Raw genomic sequence first — 27,777 nt, forward strand, 5'->3', positions numbered from 1 at the left:
CGGGGCAGGCCCGCGAAGCGGGCGTACAATAGAGCCGGCCGCTGCTGGCCGCTGATTGGGCGGCGGCGGCAGCGGCAGCGAGGGCGCGTTCCGATTGGCCGCGAGAGGCCACCTGCTCTGGGCATTCCGCGCCTGCTCCCCGCCCCCCGCCTCTCGCTGCCGCTGGTCACGCGAGCCGCGATTCACAGCGCGAGTTGCGCTGACGTAGCGCCGTGGGGCCGTGCTGTGGGTGTGCGGCTGCGGCGCTCCCTGCGCTGGGAGCGTGGCGGCAGCAGCGGCGGGGGGCGGGCGCGGCGCGGGCCGGGCGGGGCGCGCGCCCCCCCGCCATGGCGCTGTGTGGCGGCGGCGCGGCGGAGCGCGGGCGGCGGCGGCGGCGGGCGGCGTGACCCCGCCGGGGGGCGGCCGCGCTGCATGGAGCCGGGGGCCGGCCGGCATGGAGGGCGTCCTGTACAAGTGGACCAACTATCTGAGCGGTGAGTTCCTGCCAGTGCTTCGCCTTTGCGGGACGGGCACCGTCATCTTTTCATACGTGTATTTATACAAGTACATACATGTCTGTATTCACTGTGTTTGCTGGGTGCGGGTCAGCGCTGCCCCTTGACCTCGCCATGCCGGGGATCAGCCCCGGCGCTGCCCTGCTGTCACTGTCCGGCGTGTATCCCGGTGCCAGTGCCCGTCCGGGGCGCCCCTCGCCCTCCCCGGGGTGCTGGGTTGGGGTTTGGGGTAGTTTGGATGCTCTGGGTCACAGCTGGAACAGCGAACTTCCTCTCTCTCCTCATATCCCCGTGGAACTTTTGTTGAGGCGAGTCGGGGATTCGGGACATTCCCAGAGCATGGAGGAAAAGATGCTGCCATTCAGTCCCACTTGGGGAATTCGCATGAGAAGGCATGCAAAAAAAAAAAAAAAAGAATGAAGACAAAAAAAGAGGTGGAGAGGGCTTGTCCTGATAGCTCTAGGCCCAAAATTTTTATTTTTCTGGTGTTCCCGTGCCACGGAAAGCTTGATTTTCACGGCAGGTTGGAAGCAGCCGTGTGTGGCCAGAGTTTGCAGAGGTTAAAAGTGGTGGGGTCAGAAGCCCCCTGTGTTCCCATGGGATTCCCACTGCCGGGCGCCTCGGGTCAGGTGAGACAGAGGCGTGGGATTTGGGGATGTGGATGGGGTCTTGCCAGGTGCAAACCCCTCTGTGGTTTGTGGGAACAGTTTGGAAACTTGAAGGTCAGAGAAAAGTAACCACGACCACCTTGACATTGCCAGTGGGGTATGTGCAAGGGCTGCTACCTTGCTTGAATTTTTTTCCCGAGAGGCTGGAACAGCTGCATCTCTCTGGTTAGCTGGGAAACTGTAGGAAATCAAAATTAAACAAAGAAAAAGCTGAAGCACAAGCGAGTGTTGAATTTGTGTGGTAGGGATGGGGAGGGGCAAGAGTAGTGCATGAGGCTGGATTTATTGCTGTGCTGGAAGATTGCTGTGACTTTTCCCCTTTAGGCAATAGGTATTCTGAGATGAGAGTCAAAATTTGTCAGGTCTCAGTGAACAGACAGGGATTTCTTTTTGTTCTTAATTATTTGTGAATGCTCTTGAATTATGAAGTGGCAGTAGGAGAAGCCATGCTTACCTTTTTCATTTGAATTGGAGAACTTTGATAGTGATATTAGTCCTTTCCCCATACTAAAACCACCTATGATTCAGCTGATCGAAAGTTGTGCATGTTTTTCTTTGCATTGCTGAGATGCTGGGGTTTGTCTGGAACCCTTGTGCTTGGTTTTGTGCCATGAGACCTGGGTACGTGTGTCTGGGAAACAATGCATGTTGTAGATAACTGTGTGGCGTTTGACATTTTAGTGCCTGAGTGTGCCTGAGGTAGCATCAGCTGGGCTTCTGTTTTCATGGTAGAAGACTAAGAAGTATTCTGTTTTCATCAAAATTAAGTTTTCTTTTGCTGACCACATTGGTAAGGACTTCCAATCAAATGACCCTTCATGAACAAGGATGATGCTTTGCAAACCTCAGTCTGAGTGCAGACTGAAGGAAACTTGTCCTTGCATATGTAAGATTTGTACTGGCTGAAAACTAGAAGTTTTGCTGTCAACTGAGAGAACATCTGTGATGGAAGATTGAAGCATCCTTCTGATTTCTTGGTTCAAACTTGACTCTTCTAGTAAGTGCGGTGGTCAAGGTCATTCTGTGCCTTTTCCTTAGGTTGTAGAAGGCCCATAGTGTGTTTGAGAACAGTAAATTCTCTGTTCAGCAAGCTGTCTGTATATACTAGTGCTTTCTTTTGCCATAAAATGAAGACTTCCTGCCCTGAAGCCATTATGTTATAAATGTATGCAGAAATGCAAAAGAAAAATTAATTCGTTCTGGAATGCGGTGTTCATTGTGGCAATAACAAAAAGCTGGAGAGTGAGAGACAGGAAAGCCTCCTTTCAGGGATTAAGGGAAGTGAGAAGGTTCAACAGGTCATCCAGAGCAGTATTTCTGCCAGTATTCTGCCCCCAGTATGCTTTTGCTGTTGCTCAGGGTTGATGAATCAGGTGCTGTATAGTGTAAATGATGCACACAACAAGTAGGGAAATTGTGTGTCATCCTCTGTGTTGTTGTGTACTCGTGCTAATAACACAGTGCTGGTGTACCTCAGAATGAGGAGGACCTCTCAACAGTCAAAGATAAGACATTAAAAAAAGAACAAGAACTGCTTTTCCTTCTTGCTATGAGAGAGGAGCTGATGGGAGTTTGTTGGTAATTGAGTTTTTTCTGGGAATTTTGATTTCGTAATGTCTTATGTCATTGCCATCGTGAGAGGTCAAGTCCACATCAACGCATTTCCTCCCAGTTCTTGGACCGGGAGCTAGATATGTGTTGCAAATTACATAGTTATTGGCAGCAAGAACATTTCAGAAATAGGAAACAAGTTTGGTTTTTTGTGGACAAAGGGCAAAGAAAGCACACCATGATTACCACCAATTGAAAGACAGATCAGTTTGCCTTACTGCTTAAATAGGTTATCTTGTTTGTTATAAATGCACTTGTTTGCTTTATATAGATTAGAATAAATCAAATCAGTATTACTGGGTTTCTGCTTGGAGGTAGGGTTTTTCCTGTGGTGTTGAACCTACACTCACATTGTGGTTTCTATATGCAGGATTTCCAGTGCTGCCTTGGAAGTCTGTTGAGTTTAGAAAACTGAGATTTTTAGAGTTTTCTGTCCCCTAATGCAATGTCCACCAGATAGTGATTTCTCAGTGTGTTACTTTTGTTTAAGTTCAAGTGAAGTGTGCCAACTTTAAATCAGATATACATTCACAAAGTTCTAGCCTATGAGAATCCGATGGGATCTTGTGTGTCCTTTGATTGTTCTTGTCTGTGCTTCTCCCACTAAATTGGTTAAAACCTTAAGAGAACAGGGAACTTCACAAGCAGAATTACTGTCATATAAAGTGAGATAGCACTTTTTCTCTTGGGCAAATATATAATACATCTGTAAACTTCAAATTACTAATCCTCAAAATTCAGAACAGGGTGGCTTAAACCATGCAGGCATATAAGTTGGCCTCAGATGAGCTTATAGTCAAAGCATGTAACATGATCTTAAAAAATTCCTAGATTTCATCCTTTGCCAAAAGTCTCTGTCTGATGTTAGCTTTGTTTGGTGGGGGCTGGGGATGGGTGTGTAACTATTGCTTCAGTGCCACTACTGTAGTAAGCAGTTGGAATGATCAAAGTGTCACCGTGTGCCTTCCCTGTAACTCCTCGGTCTGTTGGGCTGCCACTGCCTGCAGTCCTGGCTGAGCACAAACCATTCTGGTGTGGGCAGCATCAAAGGCAGATCCTGGCTGCAGTGTCATAGCGTGACTGATCTCCAGCTGGGGAGTGCTGCTTGCAGGACAGAGAAAGGAGAGAGCGGAGCTGAGCTGCATGTGAAGGCTGCTCTTTGCTGCTTGGAAACTGCCTCCCATGGGACTCTCCGACTGAACTTAACCTGCAATGCATGCTCTTTGTTGAGCATAACTTCTGATTAATGAAATAAATTGATTTAGTCTTTGGAGTTTGCCTTGTAAAAGGCATCATGATTTTTTTTTTCTCATTAGGTTTACAGAATGAGTGAGCTATTGCTGGGAAACACTGTGGAGTTGGGGAATACCTCTCTTCACTGGTGTGTGTGAGAGCTTGGCACTCTCAAGTTGATTTTTTTCTTTCTGCTGAAATTCAGTTCAGATCTTTGGTGTAGGCACACACCCTACCTGGGATTGCTGTTAACTCTGGAAGAGATGGTATGTATCAGCTCTTGGCTGTGGGGTTCAAAGGCAGCTTCATTAGATGAAAAGTGAGGACTACTTCCACTGGCTTGCCTGGTATTTATGTGCTCCATGAAATGGCTTTGATCACTCTCCTTTACAAAGCTAAGCTTTTCCTGATATTTAAATATTCATTTCCTTATTTATGCTGAGTAATTCTAACTCTAATTAATCTTTCTCAAGGCACGATGGACTCACCTTCGTGCCATCACCAGTGACACTACGTCATGCCACATACTTCAATTAGTGCTCCCCATCTACCTGTATGTAATCATCCCCTCTGTTTATTGTTGTACTTTGAATTCTTTTCAGTTTATCCCAAGATACTAAGAGCTAGCACCAAGCAATACATTTCAGCTTTCACATAAAACTTTTAATTACTCTTGTCTCTAATGATTCAGAATTCCTTAATAAACTTGGGGTAGAGCTCATGAAAATTTGAAAAAGCATTAGTTCTTGTATTGTGCGTCTGGATGCACATGATACTGCTTAGAGCAAGTCTTTGTTTTGGGAGTTTAAGAAATCTGGCCTTTTTGGGGATGAGAGACACATTTCCTTCCAGCTCATATCAGGCTCTGGAAATAAGCTCATCTGTTTCCAGACATGGAGGAATTAATCAAAAACTTCACACTTACATAAAGATTTGGTTCTAAAAAGCCTTCTATAATTTCCCCTTTCATTTTAGCCTCTGGGTGTAGTCCAAGTTCTGAATGTATAAAATTAGAAGTCTGGCTTTTGTGGAGGTGGACCTAGACAGCTGAGGTTTCTGTTGCCTTCAGGGCAATGGTCTGCCTTCTATTACTGGCTGTAGCAGCTCTCAGGATCCAGGTGTTGGTTTAGATGAATGCCTGACTCTCAGCCAGTTCTGGCTGGATGAGACTTTTCATGCAGGATACTTCAGAGACTGATTAGTTAATTTTCTTTGGATTTTGCTTAATTGTCTTTGTGTGATTTGACCTTCTTTCTCATGATTTTCTTCCCTTTCCCTCTGTACTTTGTCATGCAACAATCTTACTTCTGTCCAGCCTATTTGGAATTCTGTAAGGTGCTCACAGTAGAAAAGTTTGATGAGGCTGCAGGAATGGAAATCGGTGTCCCCTTTCTCCTCTGTAAGTGTTAGAGCAGTGCTGCAGAGCCTCCATGGTGCAGCATTCCCTGCCAGGTATGCTGCAGTACCGGTGCCTCTGCATTCAGTCCCTGTGCACTGAAGTGAGTAAGTGCTCATAGGGAATGGCTGGGTAGGGCAGAAACCAAAGGTGTGGTAGACTGATGGTGAAGAGATATCATCATGGGGTATCTGTATGTGCTTTCATAAATTCAGTGTGTTGACAGTCTGACCTGATAACCAACCACTCCAGAGGTCAGAGAGAGGAGCAGCTTGATTGCTGGGGCTGGGAAGTATAAACAGAGGAGGAAAGCTCCTAGGAGGTTTTTATGACTTTAATTAGTGTCTGAGCACTGGGACTGTATTATTGAACTTCTGCCTCCACCATAATCCCCTCTCTGCCCTTCATGCTTTCACTGTGTCCCCTTCAAAAATGCCTGATGGCTGGTACACTGTGCTCTCTGTGCCCTGGCTGGGCACTGCCATAAAATCGTTTACAAACAAACCAGTTGTCCTGTGATGACAGGTTGCTTTTTCAGTTCTCTTAACGTTTCCCTCACAGTCGTGATTGAAACTAAAGTGAACTTTATGGAACTCCTGTGAGAAAAATCGTTTGGGAGAAGGTAATTGTGTTTAAGCCCTTTTCAGCTGTTTCTTCCTTCACTTGGACTTCTAGTGTCCCTCAAATGAGTGCTTTAAAAAGTGATAGCATTGTTAAAGTGCTAAATCTTTGAACTTCATTACCTTTAGGGGCTTTTTGTATTGATTCCTGCTGTTAATATGCACATAATCAGAATGAAATTGCAATATGGGCATTTCCAGAAGTTGCTCTCTAGGTGACAGGATAATAGTTCAGAGAAGAGACATAGATTGTCACACACTCTTGTCTGCCTTTCTGCTGTCCTTCATAGGTACGCACTGTTTTTTTATCCTGTCAAATTGTTTTGCTGTAGAATTAAGGCTGCAAAATGTGTTCCAGCACCTGGAACCCTTCCCAAAATAATGGGCAGCCTTCGGAGGCTGTATACAAAAAGTAGGCACCAGTTTTTAGAGCAAAATACATATGTCAAGATAATATTTTACTTCTGTTCCTTGAATGAGAAAAAGGGAAAAAATTTCAGGTTTGATCTGAGTAAGATACTTTCCTGCTAATTGCTTTTTCTGACTAGAAACCTGGTCTTTGCCCTGCTAGAGCTGAGTTTTCAGCAGTTCTTGTCCAGTTATCAGTCACTGACACAACACTGGGCAGACGATGTGCTGCTTTTGCCCTTGGGAGATAAAGCTGGAGATGGTGGGGCAGTGAGCACATGGCACAGTTTGCATTTGCCCAGGGTGGGAGGAAATGATGGATATTGCTCATTCTCACTGTGAGATGGTTCTGACTCTCAGGGCACCTACTCTGTGACTTTTTTTGTGACTCTGCACAGAAAAACAGGGATCTGTCCTGCAATGAAGTCTTGGATCTTGCCCTTGTTATAAACAGTGGGGAGATGATGGCAACTTTGACTCCTCCTGTTAGACAGATGTTGTAACATGTAAAGTTCATAATTATATCTGCAGTTAAAGTCTGGATTAGGGTCAAAGAAGTCTAAGGACTGACTCCTGCCAAAGTTTTACAAAAACATATTCTGAAGCTCAAGAAATTAATAAGCCTACAGTGTTACACAATTCTGATGGAAAGCAAGCAATAATAAAAACCTGGATGTCTGGCCTTTATGCATTTTAGATGTAGGAGGATCTGGAGTCTCTTAATTGCAACTTGTTTTCCAGGTCATCAATTTGACTTCTTGAGTATGTAATTCTCCCAGATGGCTTGGCTTTGTAGATGTCTGACATGATCTACATATCTTCAAATGTTTGGGGGTTTTTTTCTTCAGGCTTGGCACTTTGGAAAAAATGCTGTCTGGAGTCTGAGTTGTATAACATTAAAGTTTGAATTATGTCCAAATTTCAACTGTGTTATCAAGAAATGTCAAGTTTGCTCAGTGATAGCTACATCCAGATTTCCTGAAGTGTAGTGGTGCAAGTAGGCAGATCTTTCTGTGGAAACTTCTCAAGAAGTAATGAATCCTTAGCAGGTACAGTCTGTGCCTAACAAACTAAACATCTCTTTTTGTAGTGGACAATATCAGATCTTCCAGGTACTGCAGGCACTAAGTGTAGGTTTCACACAGGAGTGCAATATGTACTTTAACGAGTGCCTGTGAAGTCGTCTGGAATATTTTCACTCTCTTCTGTGGCTGACACCTTAAGCACTAATCACTTTTTATTGTGCTTTGTGCTTCATTGGGGATTTTTTGTACATACCTTTCCCACCAAGGTCAAATTTTACTGTTAATGGTACTGTGCTCTAAAATGAGATATTGGAAGTACAAGCTGTATTTTTTCCTGCCTGTGCAGCACCAGTACAATGGACTTAAATTCTTCTTCAAAAGTCGTGTTAATGCTGGCACCAGTAAGACCTTAAAAGATTCAGCTTTATCTTTCCATATCAGGTGAAATCTGAATGCTCAGTTCCAAATATTCCAATGACAATTTATGGGTGGAAAATAACACTGAATAGACCCAAGACTTGTGTTCTTGGAAGTGCCTAAGTATCTTTTTGCTGCTTTGGTTTTTTTGTTTTCTTTCCTCTATTCTTCACTTGTCTGCAAAAGTGAAATTCCTGTAGTTAAAGACTATATCCCTGTGCAGTGCCCATGATTTGTCAGCCACATGCTATTTTTAACTGGTTGTTTAGGATAACCTTCCCATGGCTGCTGACTCAGTGTCAGTGAGTACCAGGTGGTTAGTGCATCTTCTGACAGAACCTTGCTGTGAGTCTTTCCTTTTTAAAATTGTTTTTAAATGTGTTTTTATTAGTGTAACAATTCTGTTGTGAAAATATATATTGTCTTAGGTAAAAATTGTCTACACAGTCTTTTTAATACATATCAAAAAATTAAAGAAGAGTTGACTTCTGCAAAGGAGTGCAAATAGTTGCTCTGTTCCCCACAAAAAAACTCAAGACCCGGAACCAAAAAAATCAACCAAATAAAAGTCTCAAAAAATATATTAATTCATAACATATTTTTAACCAGCCTCCAAAGTGATGGAGGCAGAGTGATTTGTATGTTGGCTAATTGATTGCACAGCCTTTGATTGATGGGATGCAATTTGGTTGTGCATCGGCTGCAATTGTAAGCTGTAGAACCATGGCTGAAATGATTCATGCGCAGCAGCAGGAGCTCCAGACTGAATTAGATGCTTGTATTGACTGTGGCGCTGTGCATTATTTAAAGAATTGGTTCTATGCCATTGAGTGTCTGAAGCAATTAACTGCTTCTCTCTGCTGAACAATCACTTCCTTTTTTTTGTGAGTTCCCACATATCAATAGTGACCTCTAGGATAGTTTCTTTATTTTGAAGGCAAGACAAATAGAAAAGAGCCTTGCTGATTTCTTCTTTTTTTTTTTTTTTTGTTAATTCTCATTCTTGTGATTTTTTTTTTCCCCTCTTCATATAAAGTAAAGAAGTGTTGGGAGCACTTAGGATTTTTTATATTTTTATATTCTTCTAGGAAATAATGGAAGAGATCTGGAAAGGAATGAAATAATATTTATGTTCAATTTGTTTTCCAGCCACCACACAGGGTTCAGCAATCTATGAACTAGGTTGAACTGAATGCAGTGGTATTGATTTAATTTAAAAAAGAGGGGGAAAGCCAGACCATACTGCTGCTGTTAGCCTGAGGCTTTAGCCCTTTCTAATCTTAAACTGTGTTGTGCTTGGTTTCAGCAGTAGTCTAAGGAACCAATTTCTAGCTGGAAAGGGGCTGTCATTCCTCCAATGTGATACTAGTCCAAGCGCAGCCTGGGCTCCTGCAGCACAGTGCTGGTTGGCAGAGCCCCAGTGCAGTGGACAGTAGAAGTGAGGACCCTCTGCCAAAATATCTAAGAGCCATGTGGCCCACACAGTCTTGTCCAAGGGTTCCTTCCTGAGATGGTTTGTTGGCACAATGTGGGAGTGTCAGAATCTCAATCCATTTGACCTGGCCTCAGCTCAGTAATGAAAGCTGCTTTCCTCCAGTGACGTTGCTGCCTCATTTCTTATTAAGTTAATGAGCTTGTTTTTAATTAGACATAAATGGTGGCTGTCAGGTCATGTTTGGTTTTATCTTTTCATACTGCTTCCAAGAGTAGAAAAAAGGGATAATTTACTTCTACAGTTGGGCAGCAGGGCAAAACTGTACCCACAACTACTGGTGTGGATCTAGTCTTGTGTTTGGATTCTTTTCTGGGAAGGTATCCAGAAGTGCAGGTCAGTCATTCAAGACTATGTTTTATGTGGGCAGCACAAGGAGTTTCAAGAGCTGTTGAAAACTGCTTCACTGAAAGATGGTGTTCAGAATGTTCAGAAATCAACAGATCCGCCTCTGTTCCTCTGTTGATTTTTAAGAGATTCTTATGTGTTATTTTTCAAGATAACCTGACTAGCCCTTCCTTCAAGGGAGGAAGACTTGTAAGGCAAGGCAGCAGGGGTGGCTTTTGGGAAGAGTGAAGAGGTGGGTTGAGGAGTGTTGGAAATAAGTGAGGGGTGGTGAACTGAGAAGATGGTTTTGGAAAAGACTGAGTCAATGATGTTGTGTTAGCAAAACTACTGAAAATGACATATGGCACACTGCTGAGGTCCAGCTGTGTGCAGAACAGACATATAGGTGCCAGCAAGCAGGGGTTGTGGTGTACACACCATATGTCTGTCCACAAATCTTAATGCTTCAAAGGGTTTTGTTTTCCAGGGGGATTGAGAATCTTTGGGGCCGTATTTGCACCATGTCTCAAATGAGAGAGATGGTGGAATTGAAGGGAGAGGCGTAACTGAGAAATGCAGTTTTGTTTTTCAGGCTGGCAGCCTCGGTGGTTCCTTCTCTGTGGTGGCATCCTGTCCTACTATGACTCTCAGGAAGATGCCTGGAAGGGTTGTAAGGGAAGCATCCAAATGGCTGTTTGTGAAATTCAAGGTAACTAAGATACAGTAACTCTCAGCTGCATGAAGTTTGTCTAATAATGTTGCATTTCAGGTGACAAGAGATACTTGGCAGCTTGATTTCTCTAATATGTATTTGCAGTAACTTGATGTATATGCAAATTTTTAAACCATAGTATTTTGAAAACGTTGAGAGAACTTAAAGCTTCTAATATTATGGGTATTCTACTTGTAGGTGGGTCACTTTTTCATGAGCCATTGTGGAACATCACACAGCTTCAAATGACTTCCCGTACGCACAGAGCTGAAGCTAGAAACATGAAAAATAAACCTCAGACCTAGGTCTGCTCAGTCATATTGTCTCATTTTTGAGGTTCAGTTAAGGGCTGGAGCTTGAAAAAAAAGGCTTGCCAGAAAAGGATGCTCTTTCCATAATGACTCTCAGATTATAGTGATCACAAAACTGTCTTTCACAGCCATACACGTGTGTCCTGTCCATTCCCTAACTCAGAAGAGAAGTCATAAAATGAGAGTGGGGAAAGTTGGGGCCATAGATTCCTCCTCTTTTATCACTGTTTGACTTGCCACCTGACACCTGTTGGCATGTTTGTTCAGGCTGGGAAGGGCCCAGGGACTGGTCTGAAATCTGTGTTGCTTTCAGTTCATCCTGCAGATAACACACGAATGGACCTGATTATCCCAGGGGAGCAGTACTTCTATCTGAAGGCAAGAAATGCAGTTGAAAGGCAGAAGTGGCTGGTTGCACTAGGAACTGCCAAAGCCTGTCTGACTGATAGCAGGACACAGAAGGAAAAAGGCAAGAACCTTTTTGCTGGCACATAATGTTTGCTTTATACTTCCCCGTTCTTTCCCTAGTGCATGTATATACAACTTCACTGTTCAGCCTGTGCTTTAGGTCTTTGGTGCTGCTAAGGGCTAAGACGTGGGAATGTTAACTAGAAATCTCAGGTATTAATTCTCAGGGCAGGAATTTGAAAACTGTTTTTTTCTCAAAATACAGTATATTAAAATAACTTGAAAACCATGTACTGATGGGTTCTGTAAGTACGGTGAGTAACTAGGCCCTGGCTAGGGTCACTGTGATGCAGATTGTACAAGAATGTAAGACCCCCACCTAGTACAGCTGTCTAAATATGATGACCCAGCCTCTCACACCAGTGTCTCTTCAGCTTTGGAGTTCCTCACACTCTTTTCTTCTGTCTTCTAATTGGGCTGTCTTCTGCCCTCTGAGAATGCCTCAGCAATTAAGAAAAGGTTTGCACTGGGTTCCAAATCTATTAGTATTCAGAAACTTAAGTCTGACCATGGTCAGACTATGAAAATTAATTCACTTACCACTTTGCTTTCACCAGCAATCTCATTTCCCCCAGTGAAAACCCCTCTTGCTTACAAGTGTGGCATTAGTCACAGAACATTGTGAGGCCTCATGCCTTAACCTTTTGTAACCTCAGCACAGTGGCTGTGCAGAAGATGGGAAAACAGTAAAATATTAATGTCCTGAAAAATGCAGGGGGTGGTGAGCACTTCCTTTCCCTGAGGCGAGGGTTTGCTTCTCCTCTTAGCTTATGTGTGTTATCACCAGACTTTGCATGTACTGCTTCAAACTGAGTCAGAACTGAGCAGAAGATGCTACTGTAGAGTCCTTCACCAGGTGGGGATCTTATGTGCAGTCCCTAGAGAACAGAACAAAGTTATAGCTGTAAAGTGACAACACAGTAGCACACAGTGAAAAGCTAGTGATGGATTTACAATTAGTCTTACTAACAGACAATTTATTTTTTAATTCAGGGACTCTTAATATCAAAAACATTACTTCTGAAAAATCTCAGAATGGCTGTTAATCTTGTCTGGATTAATCTTCTCAGTTCTGCACTCTGTTTCTCAGTACAACAAACACATGGACACACTGGAGTGAGTCCAGCAAAGGGCTGCTAAGATAATTAAAGGAAATATCTAATGAGAGAACATAAAAAGACAAAGCCAGAGTTTTAATGAACAAGAGAAAATATGCATGATTTTTGATACAAACCACTCAATTGAAACACAATCAAAAATGCTTATGTTGTGAAGATGAGGGAACACTGAAAGACTGCATAGAAGAGGTTGTGTAGTCTCCATCCTTGGCATTGTTCAAAGCCTGAGTAATTTCACGATTATAAGCCGCACTGAGTATAAGCTGCACTTCCGAGTGCCAGCAACTTTTCGTTCTTTGTCCATACATAAGCCGCACCTGATTATAAGCCGCACATTACAATACAGAGTGTGATAAAAGGTATCTATTCTATCACCATCTGTTGAGGGTGGGGGCAGTGAACCTTATCTCAACGGGAGATATTCTGCTAATGGGCCATCCATTGAAACCAGGCAGGGCATTGTTCTTTATCTTTTCACAACCCATCCTTCCTCCAGTGAGTCATTTTCTGCTAATGGCCCATTGAGTCCCACTGTGTGACTGATAAAATTACTTCATCCCATTGGAAGTTGCTCCAGCCAGGGGGTAGAGCCCAACATTTCTTACCAAAATAAAAACAGAGGTTTTGGGACACTAAGGTAGTCCCTTTCTCCACTGGACTCCAGAGGAAAACCAGATTTCTCCACATCACCACTGGACTCTGGAGGGAAACTGCACCTTGTACAGGAGCACTGCTTCTACTGAATCACATCTGTCACTGCAGGAGGATGCAGCCACCATTTAATGGGACTGCTACCAACACCCTACCTGATGGGGTGTCAGGTTGTACTCTTACTTTGTCAGGGTTTGGAGTTTGTTTCTTTGTAGTACTGTATTTCTATTTTAATTTCCCTAGTACAGAACTGTTATTCCTAATTCCCATATTTTTGCCTGAAAGCCCCTTGATTTCAAAATTGTAATAATTTGGAGGGAGGTGGTTTGCATTCTCCATTTCAAAGAGAAACTCCTGCCTTTCTCAGCAGACACCTGTTCTCCAAACTAAAACAGCAGCTTTTCATTCTTTGTCCATATATAAGCCGCACTTCGGGTTCAGACCGAAATTTTAGTCAAAATGGTGCGGCTTATAATCGTGAAATTACTGTAATTTGTTCTGACTCTTCTTGAACAGGGGAGTAGGACTAGTTGTTCTCCAAACGTGTCTTCCAACCCATCCATCCCATAATTCAAGGATATCTATATTAAATTAATCCCTTTCTGTTGGACAGAATGCATCTTTTAGGTCCAGTGTTTTCTACATACAACCCTATCTAAACAGTGCTATTGCTTGCACCTTACACTACTTTGTGAAAACAAAGACTATCGTATGTAGGGCTTTTGTCCTGTTTAAAAGACCTGCTAAGACCAAATGTTGTGTACTTGCCTTGCATTGGATACAGTAAATATAACTTTTTTTTGTTTGACTTTTAGAGTTCACTGAAAACACAGAAGCCTTGAAGACTAAAATGTCTGAACTTAGACTGTACTGTAACCTCCTTGTTCAGCAAGTGCATAAAACAAAGGAAGCCAGCATTTCTGGTGTGTCAGAACCAGAGGTATAACTTTGTTTTTGCTGTAGACCACATCTGTAAAGTCTTGGGCACATGAGCTTTTCTGGATAGCCAATGTAGTATTCACTCACAGTTATTTAATGTTGCAGCCTCCTTCTGCAGAGAAACTGAGGGAAATAAAGTGCTCACACAACAGTTCTTGTTTAAATGGACTATTATTATATTGCTGCAAATTACTTGTCCTTTTTTGGGCTAGCAAGTAATGAGATGAGATCTGGTATCTGTGATCTAGACAGTAACACCTCTGTAGGTGATCATGTGTTTACAGTAGATCAAGAAAAGCAAACGATCTTTTACAAAAAGATAATTTGCACAAAGCAAACATTTTTCTGCCTGAGTCATTAATATCCTGCTCAGCAAAACACATCTAAAACCCTTAAAAGGTCAAGAGATGTTGGAGACCACAAAAAAAGAGCAAAAGTGATATAAAGAACTGCTTGGTTAGTCTCACTTAAGTTAAAGTTTCAAACCTTGCAAATTTTTCTGACCAAAGAAGCCTCATTTAAGAGGGATCTCCTAAAGACAGTGATCTTCCCCTTGCTTGGAGAGAAATGTGTGAAGAAGGATGCACTTCCCTTGCTAGAGAAGCTGGTGTGGAGTTCCAGGATGCCTCCCACTGGAGAGATGGGTCCTCAGGTGCAGAGCAAGCAAGCAGAACACCTGAAGGTTGATCATTTTTATGTCCAAACCGTCTCTGTAAAGATAACTGATAGACTGTTTAAGGTGAATTAAAAGACAGTGCAGAAGCATGATGTAGTGTGCAAATGACTAAAAGGCACTGTTAGAACTTGCAGTTCGCATGGGTTGACCCATAATATGATGTTTATCCTACTCATATTTCATGCATCTGGGGGAAAAATCTCTTTCCCTGATCTTACTGGCATTTAACTGCAAAGATTTATTGCTGAAAGCATTTCAGCAACAATAACTCACTTTGCAGAGATGAAGAGGCAATGTGATACCTCATTCTGTATTTTTGTCATTTGCAATAATTTTTTGTTTGTGGAGTTTTTGAAATGATTATCTGCAGATCATTCTGCTTCTTTTTAATTTGTTTACTTTTTCATATTTTCTGTCAGTGGTGTTTCTTGGAATGCCATTGTTGAATACATTCAGGCTTAGTATTTCATGCACTTCTAACACCAATAAGTAACTGAAGAGGCATTGATTTCAAAACACAAGCGTACTAAGGTTCTTGTACTGAGAGGCTGACAAGTGTTGTAATACTGCAAGGGGACAGTAATATGTGATACCAGTTCTCTGAGCAGCTGACACATTGAATTTTAATTCATGTTAACCAGAAAGCACAACTGTAGAAGCTGTGGACTTTGCAGACATTAGTATCTCCAAATTGATCTTCTGTGTTGAGTTCATTTCTTCTAATTGATTTCTTCCCACAGAGTGAGATTGATATGGGAGCTCTGTTGAAATCAACCTGCGACACTTTTCTGAAGACTCTTGAAGAATGTATGCAGATTGCAAATACTGCCTTCACTTCTGAGTTACTGCATCAGACCCCACCTGGATCCCCAAATTTAGCAGTTCTCAGAACAAGCAAGGTAATGGCCAATATCATCTTCTCTCAACCTCCTTTTGTCAAAAGTGGTATTTGTAGAAGTAGGGAATGCCTTTTTGCCCATATCATAGCTACTGGTCCTATACTGGACATACTCTGCTATTTCTTGTGGCTTGCAAGTGAGGTAGGGCCACTTTTTCAATAAGCGGTGACCAATCTCTTAGCCTTTAATGATAGCTGAAAGTTACTAAATATCATCTTTCAGGGCCTGAAAGTTATGTCATGGTGTTTCACAGAAAGTCATTCAGTGATGTTTCAAAATACCTTGGTTCTACAGCAAGTTTGTCCATGTGGGAGCTCACAGCAATTATTACTCTGTTAAGCTACAGCGGTATTGGATATGTGCTAATATAGCAGTAGGAGCTGATAAGTTGAACTTTCTAATGAGAAGGTCACTTTCTTGAATCCATAACTGTATATGGAAAACTGGAACATCTCTGGCAAACAGGAAGTTAAACTCTATGTAGAAAGGTCAATGCATGACTGAATCTGAGAAATGAGATTGCTTCACCATACCTGATATCTAGCCTCATGTTTCTTCTGTTTTTTTCAAAACTTTTTTATTAAGTGAACATTGCAAAGGAAGCTCACTGCTTTGGTTCTTTTCCATATGCTGTGTAGTGTCTCACTTGACACTTGCTAACTAGCTTCTGAAAGAAATCTTCAGATTGTCTTTCTTTTCCTTTTTCTTTTTTTCTTTGCAATATTGTAATGTATAAAAATGTAGCACCATTTTCACATTTGTCTGTATACTGCCTACAGGTCAGAGAATTAGGGAGGGTTTTTTGCTGACTCCAACTTGTGTTTAATAAAATGTGAAGTTTGAGAAACATGATACAGTCTTCTTGCTTTAAAACAATATTCTCCTCCCCTCTGTATCTTTCAGGTAAAGCACTCTGTCTTGTCCAGTCACACCTCAACAGAAAGGTATAACAGAAGTCTTTATTGTCAGTCTCTTTCTAATCTGTGTTTGGTAATGCCTGTTCTTTCATTATTGCTACTCTATTCTTACTGGATGCAGGCAGAATTGTATCACTCTGAACTGCATACTTGGAATAGGTGAAACAAAAGAGATCTGGCTCATCCCATTTCATATCTCTTGTGTATCAGTCCTTTTCCTTTCATTTTTCTCTGCAGTCCACTTGGTGTCTTATTGCTCAATCAACCAACTCTCCCCCACTTCAGTGCTCCTTCCTGCATTTTAGGTTCCACTCCATATGCTCATAAAAATCATTGATGGTGACCAGACTGATTACTGGAGTAGGTGGGAAGGATGTATATAATACTAATGAGGAGATATTCTAGAAGTTACAATACCTGCCTGCAATTTTCTTTTCTGTAATCATGGTTTTTTTGATTATGTCCCTTTTTAATAAAGATCATTGTAAATATACTTGAACTCTGAAAGCTGGGGTTGAGTCTTTAATTCTCTTTGCTGCAAAAAGTTGCCTCATTCTTGTTATTATTTTAGACAAGTTCTTTGCTCAGAGCAACCTGTGACAGCCTATAACTCTGTCAACTATTTTTCTCTTTTTATTTGTATGTTCACAGGAAGAATACTTTATGCACTAAAGCAATACTTTGTGCACTAAATATTATTCTTTCCTTTTCTTCAGGCAGGTGGAATTGAACCCCTGTGAAAATGGCTGTGTAAAAGCAGAAATTAACCATCAAGAGCAAGCAGTTATTAAAAGCATGGAATGTTTAAACTTGGAAACAAATGAGGGGACTGGTGATGTCTGTGTTGAAGATCATGTAGCAAAGGATTTGGCAGGTAAGTATATGCAGTCTTTTGTCCAGAATGATTATTCTATAGGTGTAAATTAAGGAAGATATGCGTTCCTTGTGAGACCACTGATCCCTGACTCACAGGAGAGGGAATATCAGTCTTTTAGTCTGATACTGCCCCTTGCAAGTTTTCTCAGCATACCTCCTGCTGCCTTTGTTGATGGCTAACTTGGGACTGAATGGAGAAGGAAATTAAAAATTTGGTTTTGGACAAGTTGAGGACCTCCAGGTGCAGATTGATGTGTGTGTAATAAAACTGCTTGACAGAGTTTGGGTTCTCCATGCACTGTGGGCAGATACATTTTTCCCTGCTAGTATGTAGGACTGCAGTGTCAGAAGAGCTGTAGGAGTTCTGTGTGCCTGAGGGCTTGAACTTTTAGTCACTCTTGGCTGCTCTGACAAATGTTTACAGAAAATTAACCCTTTTTCTGCAACTGAGAGTATCTTAAAAAGCATCTTATTTCTTCCTTTTTCTTAGCAATAGTGTGAAACTTAAATTTGTGTGTGACTTCAGTGAAATACTGTTAACTAATTCAGTATAAAATTCCCTCCTATATGGTTTTATTGTTAAGGGCTGCTGAACTTAATTTGGATAACTGTTCATATAACATGATTTTTGCACATCCTGTTGAACAGGCTGTACTGTTCTTGAGCAGTGGCTTTCTCTGCCTGGCTGTTAACTCAAAATATAAATATGCAGTCAGTGAATCTGCAGAAGTTTTTAAGTCCAAGTTGATGATAGTGATTTTTGGGTTCTTTTTGGAGTTTCTCCCATTTTTGGGTTGGTACTGTGTCACGTGGCAAGTCTCTGCAGAATAACACATACATGACACCATTTAGCATAATATCAATAAAACAACCCTAAAGTAAAGACATCAAACTAGTTCAAGTTCATGGTGTCATTTAGCTACCGTGGTTCCTGTGCACAAAAGAGAAAAGGCTACCCCCTGTTGGGTACACACATTTCAGCTGCAGAGTTTTGCTGTCAGTATGGGGTGGAGTTACGGTGTACAGGCCATCCATAGAGAGTGGACTGACCCAGCCAGCCCATGGGCTTTGTTTTGCTTATGGCTGTAGCTGGGTGCTCCCTCTGACCCCAAGAGCTCTGCCCTGTCTCAGATACTTTTCCTTCCCTCTCCCCCTTTTTAGGACCAGTCAGTCTTTAAAAGTGCTTGAGCGCTTAAGTCCCATAGCAAATTTCTCTGTTATTTAGGGCTTACAGTGTTTGAGTTAGAAATTTCAGAGGACACAAGGTTTTTGCACAGCACTCCTGCAAAGTCACTGCAGACTTGGGCTGTTTCTCTACTCCCCAGCCTATGTGACTTGGTGAAGAGCAGATCAGTGGCATCACTCAAACCTCTTATCATTCCTTGGCAGAAACTCTTTGCTTGTGAATGTCAGTGATGTCTGAGGCTGGAGAATGACTGGTCTGGTATGAGGGGTTTTCTTTTAACCAAGTACCCAGTTTGTTCAGTGGTTCTGCAGCTAATAGGGACTGCTGTAAGCCTGCTTTCAGTTGTCACTTGGAGGAAGAGAGCTCCTTGCAGCTTGATCCCTTCAGCCAGAAGCTCAGTTCTGCTGCAGTCTCTGTAATCCTTACTGACACTTGAAAGTATTCCTTTCCTGGAAAGACAGGTTCCCTGGGAAATCCTGGATGCTAGTTTCACTGTCTGGCAGCAAGATGTGCTGTAGCTGTGGCTTGTATGATGCAGATGCTGTGAATAATTTTTCCTTCTTTACTTGTTCTCTGAAGTTCCCCATGAGGTCAGAAAGTCTTGCCATGTGTGGGGGGTGTATGTTAAAGGTTCTGTCTGTCCTGTGTCTTCCTTGTGCTATATGTGAAACAGATGTATTTGGCCCCAAAGAAGAAATAAAATAGACCACAGTGGGGAAGATGTACCTGGGTCTTTTTCTGGGAAACTGTGAAGATATTTATGGAAATCAGGGAGAACATAGCAGCCTTTGATACCGTAAAAGTGTCCATCTAGGCAGTCACTTTGTTTACCAATCAGAAGGAGTAAACATGTTGCTATTATTCTTTTCTTTTGAAAATGCACTGTGACACTTCAACAATACTGTGAAAGTTACAACCATGTGAGAAGTAATCTTCCTTTCAAGGAGATGAATCAGCTCCCTGTTGCACCAAATTGCTTCTTCAGTGCTCTTTCTCACAGCACTGTCCTTGCTGAGGTTCTGTGGGCTCACCTATACTGAAGCCTGGTGCTTGGTCGGTCTGATTAAAAGAAATGGGGGGTGGCCGATTGCAGTGTGGTCTGAGCATCTACCAAATCTGCAGTGAGAGTAGTGGTGCTGGCAGGGATGCTTTTAAACTTGCATTATCCAGATATGCAAGTGCCTTCCTTCAAATAGAAAGGCATATTTATGAAAACAAATAACAATATGTGTATGTAACCGTTTTCATTTTTTTTGTTGTTTTTTTTTTGTTTCCTATAAATGTTAGGCATTAAAGCCGATGGAGAGGACAAGCTGCAAACTGTAGAAAGCTGTGGTGCCCACAAGTTGCTGCAGTCAGAAACAAATTCTTTAGGTGGATTGACTCTGTGTGAGGAAGAAAGAAATGAAAATGATTCTCCTACCTTCTTCAGTGTCATGAGCAATAGGTAGTACAGATTTCGGTTAAAAGGATTATTACAACTTTATGTTAAGCCTTTAATTGACTTATTTTTAAGACTTTTCTGTCTATAAAACTGTATTTACTGAGATTATTTAACAAGACTGCCTACAGCACAGTAATTGGAAGAAGATATCTTTTGTAAAATTAGCTGTACAGAGTGAAGTGGGAGGTTTTTCCTTGTTTGTAATTGCAGACCTTGCTTGCACACCATCCGATATGTATTCTCTGCAGTCAGTTACTTTGACATAGTAAAACAAAAACCATGTTGGTGGTTTCATATCTGTAAATTTTAGCTCTATGCAAATGACTTGGACAGGAAATCTAATTTTGCTTTTGGATGTTACATAAAAAGAACTGTTATGGTAACAATATTTTCTGCTTGTCCTGGACACCAGGTTCAGTGATATTGAGCTTCGGGAGGAGGAGGGCATACCAACAGAGGAGTTCCTGGAGTCATGTTATGCAATTGTGCCAGTTCTGGGTAAGCAGCTTTGCTTCTTCTGACTCCTTCTGGCTGCTGCTAGCAGCAAGCAAAGGTGGAGCAGTTCGGTTGGAAAATTTGTTTCTTCACTAAAGTGATGTAGTGGAACCAGTATCAGCCAGATCAGTTTGACTGGTACCAGAACACGTTTCTTACCCCTTTCCTTTAAGAGGATCTACTCTCATTTACAGGGGTCCCACATATAAGCTGCTTGGCAATCTAAGTGTCTGTATGGAACAACACTTCCTCCCCCTCAAAAAAATAGCATAGATGCCTTACAGTCTAGTGCAGCTGGCAGCAGACCATCAGCTGTACTCTGATTTTTACAAAGATTTTGATCTTCACTTAGCACAGCCCCCCACCAGCTTGACCCCTGCATCTAGTGGATGTGGTGGCCCTGTGAGCATGCAGTCTTTTGACAACTTCTGTAGGTCAGGCTATTTTAACACTTGTAGCAACTGGGATGGATTGGTTCTGTACTAGAGAAAAATATCAGTTTGTTGTTTATTTAGTATTTTCCTGCCATTTTAGAAGGATTGTTAAATGAAGGATTGAGTAAATGATTTTTTTGGTAAAACATGAGAACTGGAAAAAGACGATTTTAAAATATAGCTTTTTCTTTTTTTTTTCCCTAGACAAGCTGGGACCAACTGTTTTTGCTCCAGTTAAGATGGATTTTGTAGGCAACATTAAGGTAACAACTTATTTCTAGCACTGATTTTTGTTTTTTAAACAAAATATCTACTTTAGACACTAGTGCTCAAGAATCTTTGTGGTAAGAGTCAATATTGGAAGGTTATTTAATATTTGACAACGTTACCATCTGTCAGATTAAAGCACTGAAATGCCCCTAATTCTGTTCTGACAGTACATGCTGTGCTTAATAAATCCAGTTGTGTGCAAACTTATAAAATACTTGATTGACTGCCAAGTAAAACATCTGTTACACCTAATGAATGACTTTGATTCTGAGCTGTATAGGTTATAAGTCATGATGTGATGTTAGCAATGTTGACTTCAACCTGTAAAACAAATGGAGAGGGTGGGGGAAAAAGCCCTTTGCTCAATCAAGCAGGAGGAAGTTACTGCTTTAAGTAGTTTCTTAGCAGACTTGGTTCTAGTTCTGGAAGTTCTTCTAGCTTCAGGTACATTTTGAAGAACCTTTAAGAACCTTTGAAATACTGGTTAGGAGACAAAATGTGTTCACAGCAAGACTTTTTGTAGCATTTTCTTTCAAGAAAAAAATAATAAAAGCAAAACATGTCTTCTGAGTGTATGCTAAGGAATACTGTATGCAACCAGATTTGTTTTGTTGCTTATCTTATAGAAGGTAGCCACTGGAAGATTGAAAATAGCAAGAGAAAAGAATGCTATTTAAAAACCTAAAACATAGCATATTTATTGTCAAGTGAGAGACAGCTACTTCTTTAATGTAGAAGGAAAATCTGTTTGTCTGCCCCTTATATATTCTCTCTTTTGTTTGTGTGAGGAGTTGTGCATAGAAACTTGGGAAGAAATTGAAACCATAGGCATGCTGAGCACTGCTAAGTGTAATTTTGAGAGTTTGCAGTGGTCAGAAGGTAAATTTCGCTTGTAGTTGAAACTCTGGGCAAATGGGACTTTGCTTGAAGAGCAGTTTGAATTAACTCCTTTCGTCCGGTAGGGAGGATGTCATGGGAACCTCAGGCATTTTGTTGGACAGAAATGGTAGGTCCCAGGTAAATTTTTGATTGAAATGTTGTATTTTTGTTGTGTTAGCTAGATGTGTGCCCTGGGATGGCATGTCCAGCATGTCAGAGCAACCATGCCATGGGGAGTGTGTGACATCCTTGGGAAGAGTCCTGGTAAACAGGTGGTATTTATAAGTCCCTGTTGGGTTTAAAGCTTTACCTATTATATTCTTTCCAGAAAATAAACCAGAAATTTATAACCAACAAAGAAGAGTTTGATACCCTTCAGAAGATTGTGCTCCATGAAGTGAATGAAGGTGTAGCACAAGTTAGAAACTCTGCTACGGAGGCTCTCCTGTGGCTGAAAAGGTAATGGCCTTGTTTCTGCCTTCACTGTGAACTGCTGGTGCAGCGAGGGGCCCTTCACCGGTGCAGGCTTAAGTACATGGAGCAGACTGGTTACTTCCCGTAGACTCCATCAATCCAAACTGGCCAGCTTCAAGATGAATCTGCTATCTGTGTTTGTATCACTGCAACTTCACCAAGAGGCCTGGAAAGACCATTGCAGGCCAACTTTTTTCCCATCAAAGTGAAGTTACAGTGAATGACTGACTAATCCTGCTTGGCTAGGGCATGAAGCAGATGATTTCAAGCTGCAGCAGAAATGTTTAGCAAAGTGGTTTTTGCTTGGACTGGGAGAGAGGCTGGAGGAGATGGCTGCAATTTTGTTCAGATTGAAATTGACTTCTTAATTCTGAGTTTTTATTGCACTTCTGAGTTGTATTGCAACTTTGGGGGCTTTGTTATGCTTTGGGTTTGTTATAAACATGTTTTCTTTTTATTTCATGGGTTCATCCTGGCAGAGGTTTAAAATTCTTGAAAGGGTTTTTAACGGAAGTGAAGAATGGAGAAAAGAATATCCAAACAGCTCTGAGTAAGTGCCAATTTCTTTGTTCTTCACGTGCTTCTAAATTTACATACTTGGCTAGTTTCTTCCTTGTTTAGAACCTGTGTCTTCTTTTCTTCAGTGACTGATGAGGAAAGTGATCTCTAAGACATAACATTTTTGAAAACTGCAGTTTTTTAAAATGGCTGCCTTGAGATGGGTTACTAGACAACTGGTAAATGTTGGTTCATTAGCAAATAAAGATTCCTTTAATTGGCATACTTTTGGCAGAGGAGACAGTCATATCTTAGGGAAACAAGTGCTTTGACTCATTCAGATTTCTGTACTGGTTTGCAGTGGGAGCACTCCCAAATGTATAATTGCTGTCTTGTTAAGTTTTCTAATTCCTTGTGTGATTTGCCATCATTCTTTGAAATCACATCTTTGCCAACATGGCTGTGAATTTGCCTGCATCAATTAGAAGGGAGGTTGTAACAAAGAAGGATTTTTTCCAAGTACACAATTTCTGACACTTTCTTTGTCAGGCTACTGGCCGCAGCAAGTGCAAAACAAAATACAAACCCCCCTTAGACTTGACTTGGTTACTCCTGGGCAAGATCCTCTCTATATACATGCTGTATAATGTTGTAATAATCCTTTAAACTTCAAAACAGCTTTTTTTAAAGCTTTTAATTTTGTCTCCTTTTACACAGTGAAGCAGTTGCCTTATAGGATTAGTAGAAAGAACTACTGCTCTGAAGTAGGTAGCAGCTCTTGGAAGTGAGGCTGTAAATACATTGCTGCCAGATATGAGTGTTAAACACCATGGAAAGTGCTTAGGCACTTATTTGACCTTCTGAGTCTGAAGGCTTCAGCACTGAGCTACTCCCTGAATTGTTCTGTGTCTGCAGCAGTCATGCTACTGTTTTTTCTACTTTTTCATTCCCTTTCTTCCCTTGAAAAGCTCTTCTGTACCACCACTGCAGCTTTGGTTTACAGAGTTTCACTCCATACAGTGTTACATTAACCTTCCTGTCTGTTAGAACACTTACTTGCTGTGGATGAGTTGAAGGAGATTTGACAGCAGAGCTGAGACCCCAGTGCAGAAATCCCAAATCTGTCATCTCCTTTCAGTCGTAACTTCAATACTCAGAAACAACCATTATTTACATTGAGTGGCAAGAATATAGCCTTGAATAGTCATTTCTAATCTCTGAGTTCTCTTTGTGATGCAAACCTAAAACTGCCATACATCTATTTCTTGACTTTTTTTTTTTTCCCCTTTAAGACAATGCTTATGGAAAGACATTACGGCAGCACCATGGTTGGGTTGTCCGCGGGGTCTTTGCAGTAAGTATTTACCTTGGCTGCTGATAGAGCTGGGGATCTTGTTCATGTGGTCTTACGTTGTGTGTAATTAATGAACTGTGTTAAAATTCTAAGTATTAAAATGAATAGATTCCTCTGCCAGACCTTATTTTCAAAGTGAGGATTGTGGTTTTCACGATGTTTAGTACTGGACTTTCAGGGTGGAGCCTGCATGCACTATTTTTTAATTACATGCTTTTGAGCACAGTCTTGCAGGGCTATTAAATGAAGAAAAGAGGATTTCAGGTTTCTTTTTTAAAGATTGATCTGTCTTTGAATATGAGAGCATTCAAACACGGTTAGCACAGTGTGTGGGGGGAGTTGAAGTAGAATGTATTGGCTAGAGGAAATTTTTCATCCAGTCTGGCAGCTCCCCCTTGTGTCTGTCACTGGAAAATTATCACTGAAATTACAGAAGGAAAGAGGAAAACTTCATCCAGGCAATCATGACTTTGACTGAGACAAGCAGAATTGTTGGAGAGAGCTTTCTAAAGATCACGTTGAGAATTTGGTGGTGATGTGCAACACTGGGTTGGGAGCTCCCAAAACAAACTATACTTTATTTGGGATTTGTATTTGATTAATTTCTGATGTTCTCAATTTATTTATTCAAAATATGATACTTTCTAAAAGTCAGGCATCTCTGAAGATATCTTAAACTGGGGATCTACACAAAAATAATAAAAAGAAATTAAAAGTTAGCCTCTCTTCTAGTTTAAATTCTCAATATATGCATGTATTGAAGCTATGCTGTCTAAGTGCAAAGAGGGAAGTCTTAGAAGTTTTTCATTGCTTTAGTTGTATTTCTTTTCCCATTCTGTCTTGCAAATCTAAAAACTTTATTTCCTCTCCCAGTTAGCTTTAAGGGCAGCTCCAACATATGAAGATTTTGTGGCAGCTCTGTCTGTAGATGAATGCGATCCTCAGGAAGAAACATTTTACAAAGGAATGCAGAGGGACCTCAGCATTTACTTACCAGCCATGGAAAAACAGCTAAATATCTTGGACACTCTGTATGAAGTCCATGGTTTGGAGTCAGATGAGGTGGTATGACTACAGCAAGACCACATCTTAAAAATTCAGGGACTGTGTCTGTTAACAAAGATTTCTTTCTTTTTGGTTTTGGGACATCATTTCTGTTCATTGTATCTTTTCAGGTGGGAAGGGTGTTGAGTGTTTTGGGGGAAGGGTATTTGTGATTTTTATCTTTCCATTGCTTGTATTGCATTTAAATGCAGAGGTACTGTCTCTCTTTGGATCGTAGCTATGTCCGTGATGAATTTTTTTTTTACTGTTTGTCTTCTGCCTGTGCACCTCTTCTTCTCTTCACCTCATAAAAGTAACAGAGCAGAATTTGGCCTTTGCTTCTGTACCTGAGGAGAGACCTGCTCATGCCGCAGAGCTGTTGGGTCACCAGCATGGCACCCAGGCAGGTGCTGCTGCCTCTGACTCCCATTCCCTGTGCTCACTCCCTGCCATGGTGTAGGAGGATAGTGAGAGTTATTGTTACTCTGGTAGCAGCTAAAGGACAGCTAGCAGAAGGACAGCTTAATACTAGCTTATAATGTGGTGAGTTTGTCCCTCAGTTTGTGTTGAAGCTCTTTAATGCAAATAATATATTTGCATGACATAAATATTTATTTATTTAAATAAACATTTTAATCCAAATATTATGGAGATCTTTGCCACAGGTGTATGTGGCTGGTGGTCTGAGTGGCCCCAAGGTCTAGCCTTTGAAACAGGATGTTGTGTTTCCCTGACCAGCTCCCAATACATGCTATGGCTTCCCTGCCAGCTCCTGCTAGTGGGCCACAGATTTGCTGGCACAGACTCAGCCCAGCTAATTTCAGCAGTACTTTACACAAGCATTTGAGGATCACATCCATCATCCTGGCTTATTAAGGTTTAGGATGGTTTTTCTGTTTTAGGTTTTAGGGGTTTCTTGAATCAGATGCGTGTAAAACTGCAGTATTTGCTTTTAAGTTGAATATAGCTATCAGTTTGGAAAGCTGGTATCATTAAAATCCTTCCTAGACTGTCATTATGTCATGAAGTCATTCACTTCATGAAAGTGGACATGGAATGAGTAAAGTATAGGGGAAGCTAAAATTTGTAATGGAGCTGTTAAACACAGGACCAATTACAAATCTTGAATTTTGAAATTCTTTAGAAGTGACTAAAAATTAAGAACTATTTCCCCTTTTTCCCATTTTGCTGATACAGATAAAAGTATATTCCTTAGTATTGCTGCTATTGGAAATAATGAAGAAGTCCTTTTAGCTAGTGGTATGGTTAGGGACAAAATTTCTAGTTGCGTTGATGACCAACCAGAAAGCTGGCTGTGAGCTGCTGACTCCAATTCAAGGCATAAACAGGTCTCGCTGTGTTGACCTAGGGCTTTGTACAAAGAGCTGAGTTTAACTCGCGTGCAGGAGGGGAGAAGACTGTGCTAGTAAGGGACTTAGGATTAGTAAGTTTTCATAAATACAGAAGGCAGTGTTGCCATACTCGCAGAAGTAGTGCTGGCTTTTGCTAGGCTAAAACCAGTGTTTTTAGTAAAATGAATGTACTTCAGACCTGCTGCCCTGCATTGCTCTGTGACAGGAGCCTCTGCACACTTAATACTTGATCCTTTCTAAGGAGCCTAGCATTGTGAGCTTTAAGAAAAGCATGTGATACTTGAAAAAAAGGCCAACATCAAGCTTACTGTATAGATACCAGGAGTCTAATTAGACATTCATAGTCATAGAATATGCTGTGTTGGAAGAGACCCCAGGGATCGGGATCATAAAGCCTAACTCCTGGCCCTGCACAGGACACCGCAAAATTCCCACGATGTGCCTGAGAGCATTGTCCAAAAGCTACTTGAACTCAGATGGGCTTGGTGCTGTAACTATTTCCCTGGGGAGCCTATTCTAGTGTCCTGTCAACCTCTGGGTGAAAACCCTGACTGAACTGTGTGTAATTTCCTTGAGTCCTGTCATTGGTCACAAGAGTGAGGAGATCAGTGTCTGTTCCTCTGCTTCCCCTTGTGAGGATGTTGAGGACCACAGTGAGGTCTCCCTTCAGTCTCCTCCAGGCCGAACAGACCAAGTGACCTCCTCATGAGGCTTCCTCTCCAGGCGCTTCACCATCCTCATGGCCCTCCTTTGGATACTCTCTGACAGCTTAATGGTTTTTTTATATTGTTGCACCCAAAGCTGCCCCCAGCACTGGAGGTGAGGCTGCCCCAGTGCAGAGCAGAGCAGGACAATCCCCTCCCTTGCCCGGCTGATCATGCTGTGCCTGATGCTCCCCAGGACAGGGCTGGCCCTCCTGGCTGCCAGGGCACTGCTGACTCACATTCAACTTGCCATCAACCAGGACCCCCTGAGCTCTCCACAGTGCTGGTTTCCAGCATCTCATTCCTGTCCATGCACACAATCAGGACTGTCCTGTCCCAGGTGCAGAATTTGGCACTTGCTAAA

At 41.7% G+C, this 27,777-nt stretch overlaps 1 protein-coding gene across 1 annotated transcript; it reads left to right on the top strand.

Annotated features, from left to right (window-relative positions):
• Positions 1–325: 325 nt before the first annotated feature.
• On the top strand, positions 326–27,560 carry PLEKHA8 (pleckstrin homology domain containing A8). The gene is made up of 14 exons (XM_033072382.1): positions 326–473; positions 10,284–10,400; positions 11,028–11,183; positions 13,767–13,891; positions 15,307–15,465; positions 16,369–16,409; positions 17,099–17,256; positions 19,732–19,891; positions 20,301–20,386; positions 21,022–21,080; positions 22,295–22,425; positions 22,920–22,990; positions 24,231–24,292; positions 25,166–27,560. Exons 1-14 carry the CDS (start codon positions 434–436, stop codon positions 25,361–25,363), a joined length of 1,563 nt encoding a protein of 520 aa, XP_032928273.1. The 5' UTR covers positions 326–433; the 3' UTR covers positions 25,364–27,560.
• The last annotated feature ends 217 nt before the right edge of the window (positions 27,561–27,777 follow it).

This window comes from Catharus ustulatus, chromosome 1, assembly GCF_009819885.2.
Source record: "Catharus ustulatus isolate bCatUst1 chromosome 1, bCatUst1.pri.v2, whole genome shotgun sequence".
Classification (NCBI taxonomy): Eukaryota; Metazoa; Chordata; class Aves; order Passeriformes; family Turdidae; genus Catharus; species Catharus ustulatus.

What these genes read in the sequence shown, in the direction of transcription:
- PLEKHA8 (XM_033072382.1), top strand. Translation starts at nt 434, where the DNA reads ATGGAGGGCGTCCTGTACAAGTGGACCAACTATCTGAGCG. An exon ending in CAGGACACAGAAGGAAAAAG is followed by an intron (nt 11,184 to 13,766) that starts GCAAGAACCTTT and finishes TTTGACTTTTAG; the next exon opens with AGTTCACTGAAAACACAGAA. An exon ending in CAGTTCTCAGAACAAGCAAG is followed by an intron (nt 15,466 to 16,368) that starts GTAATGGCCAAT and finishes TGTATCTTTCAG; the next exon opens with GTAAAGCACTCTGTCTTGTC.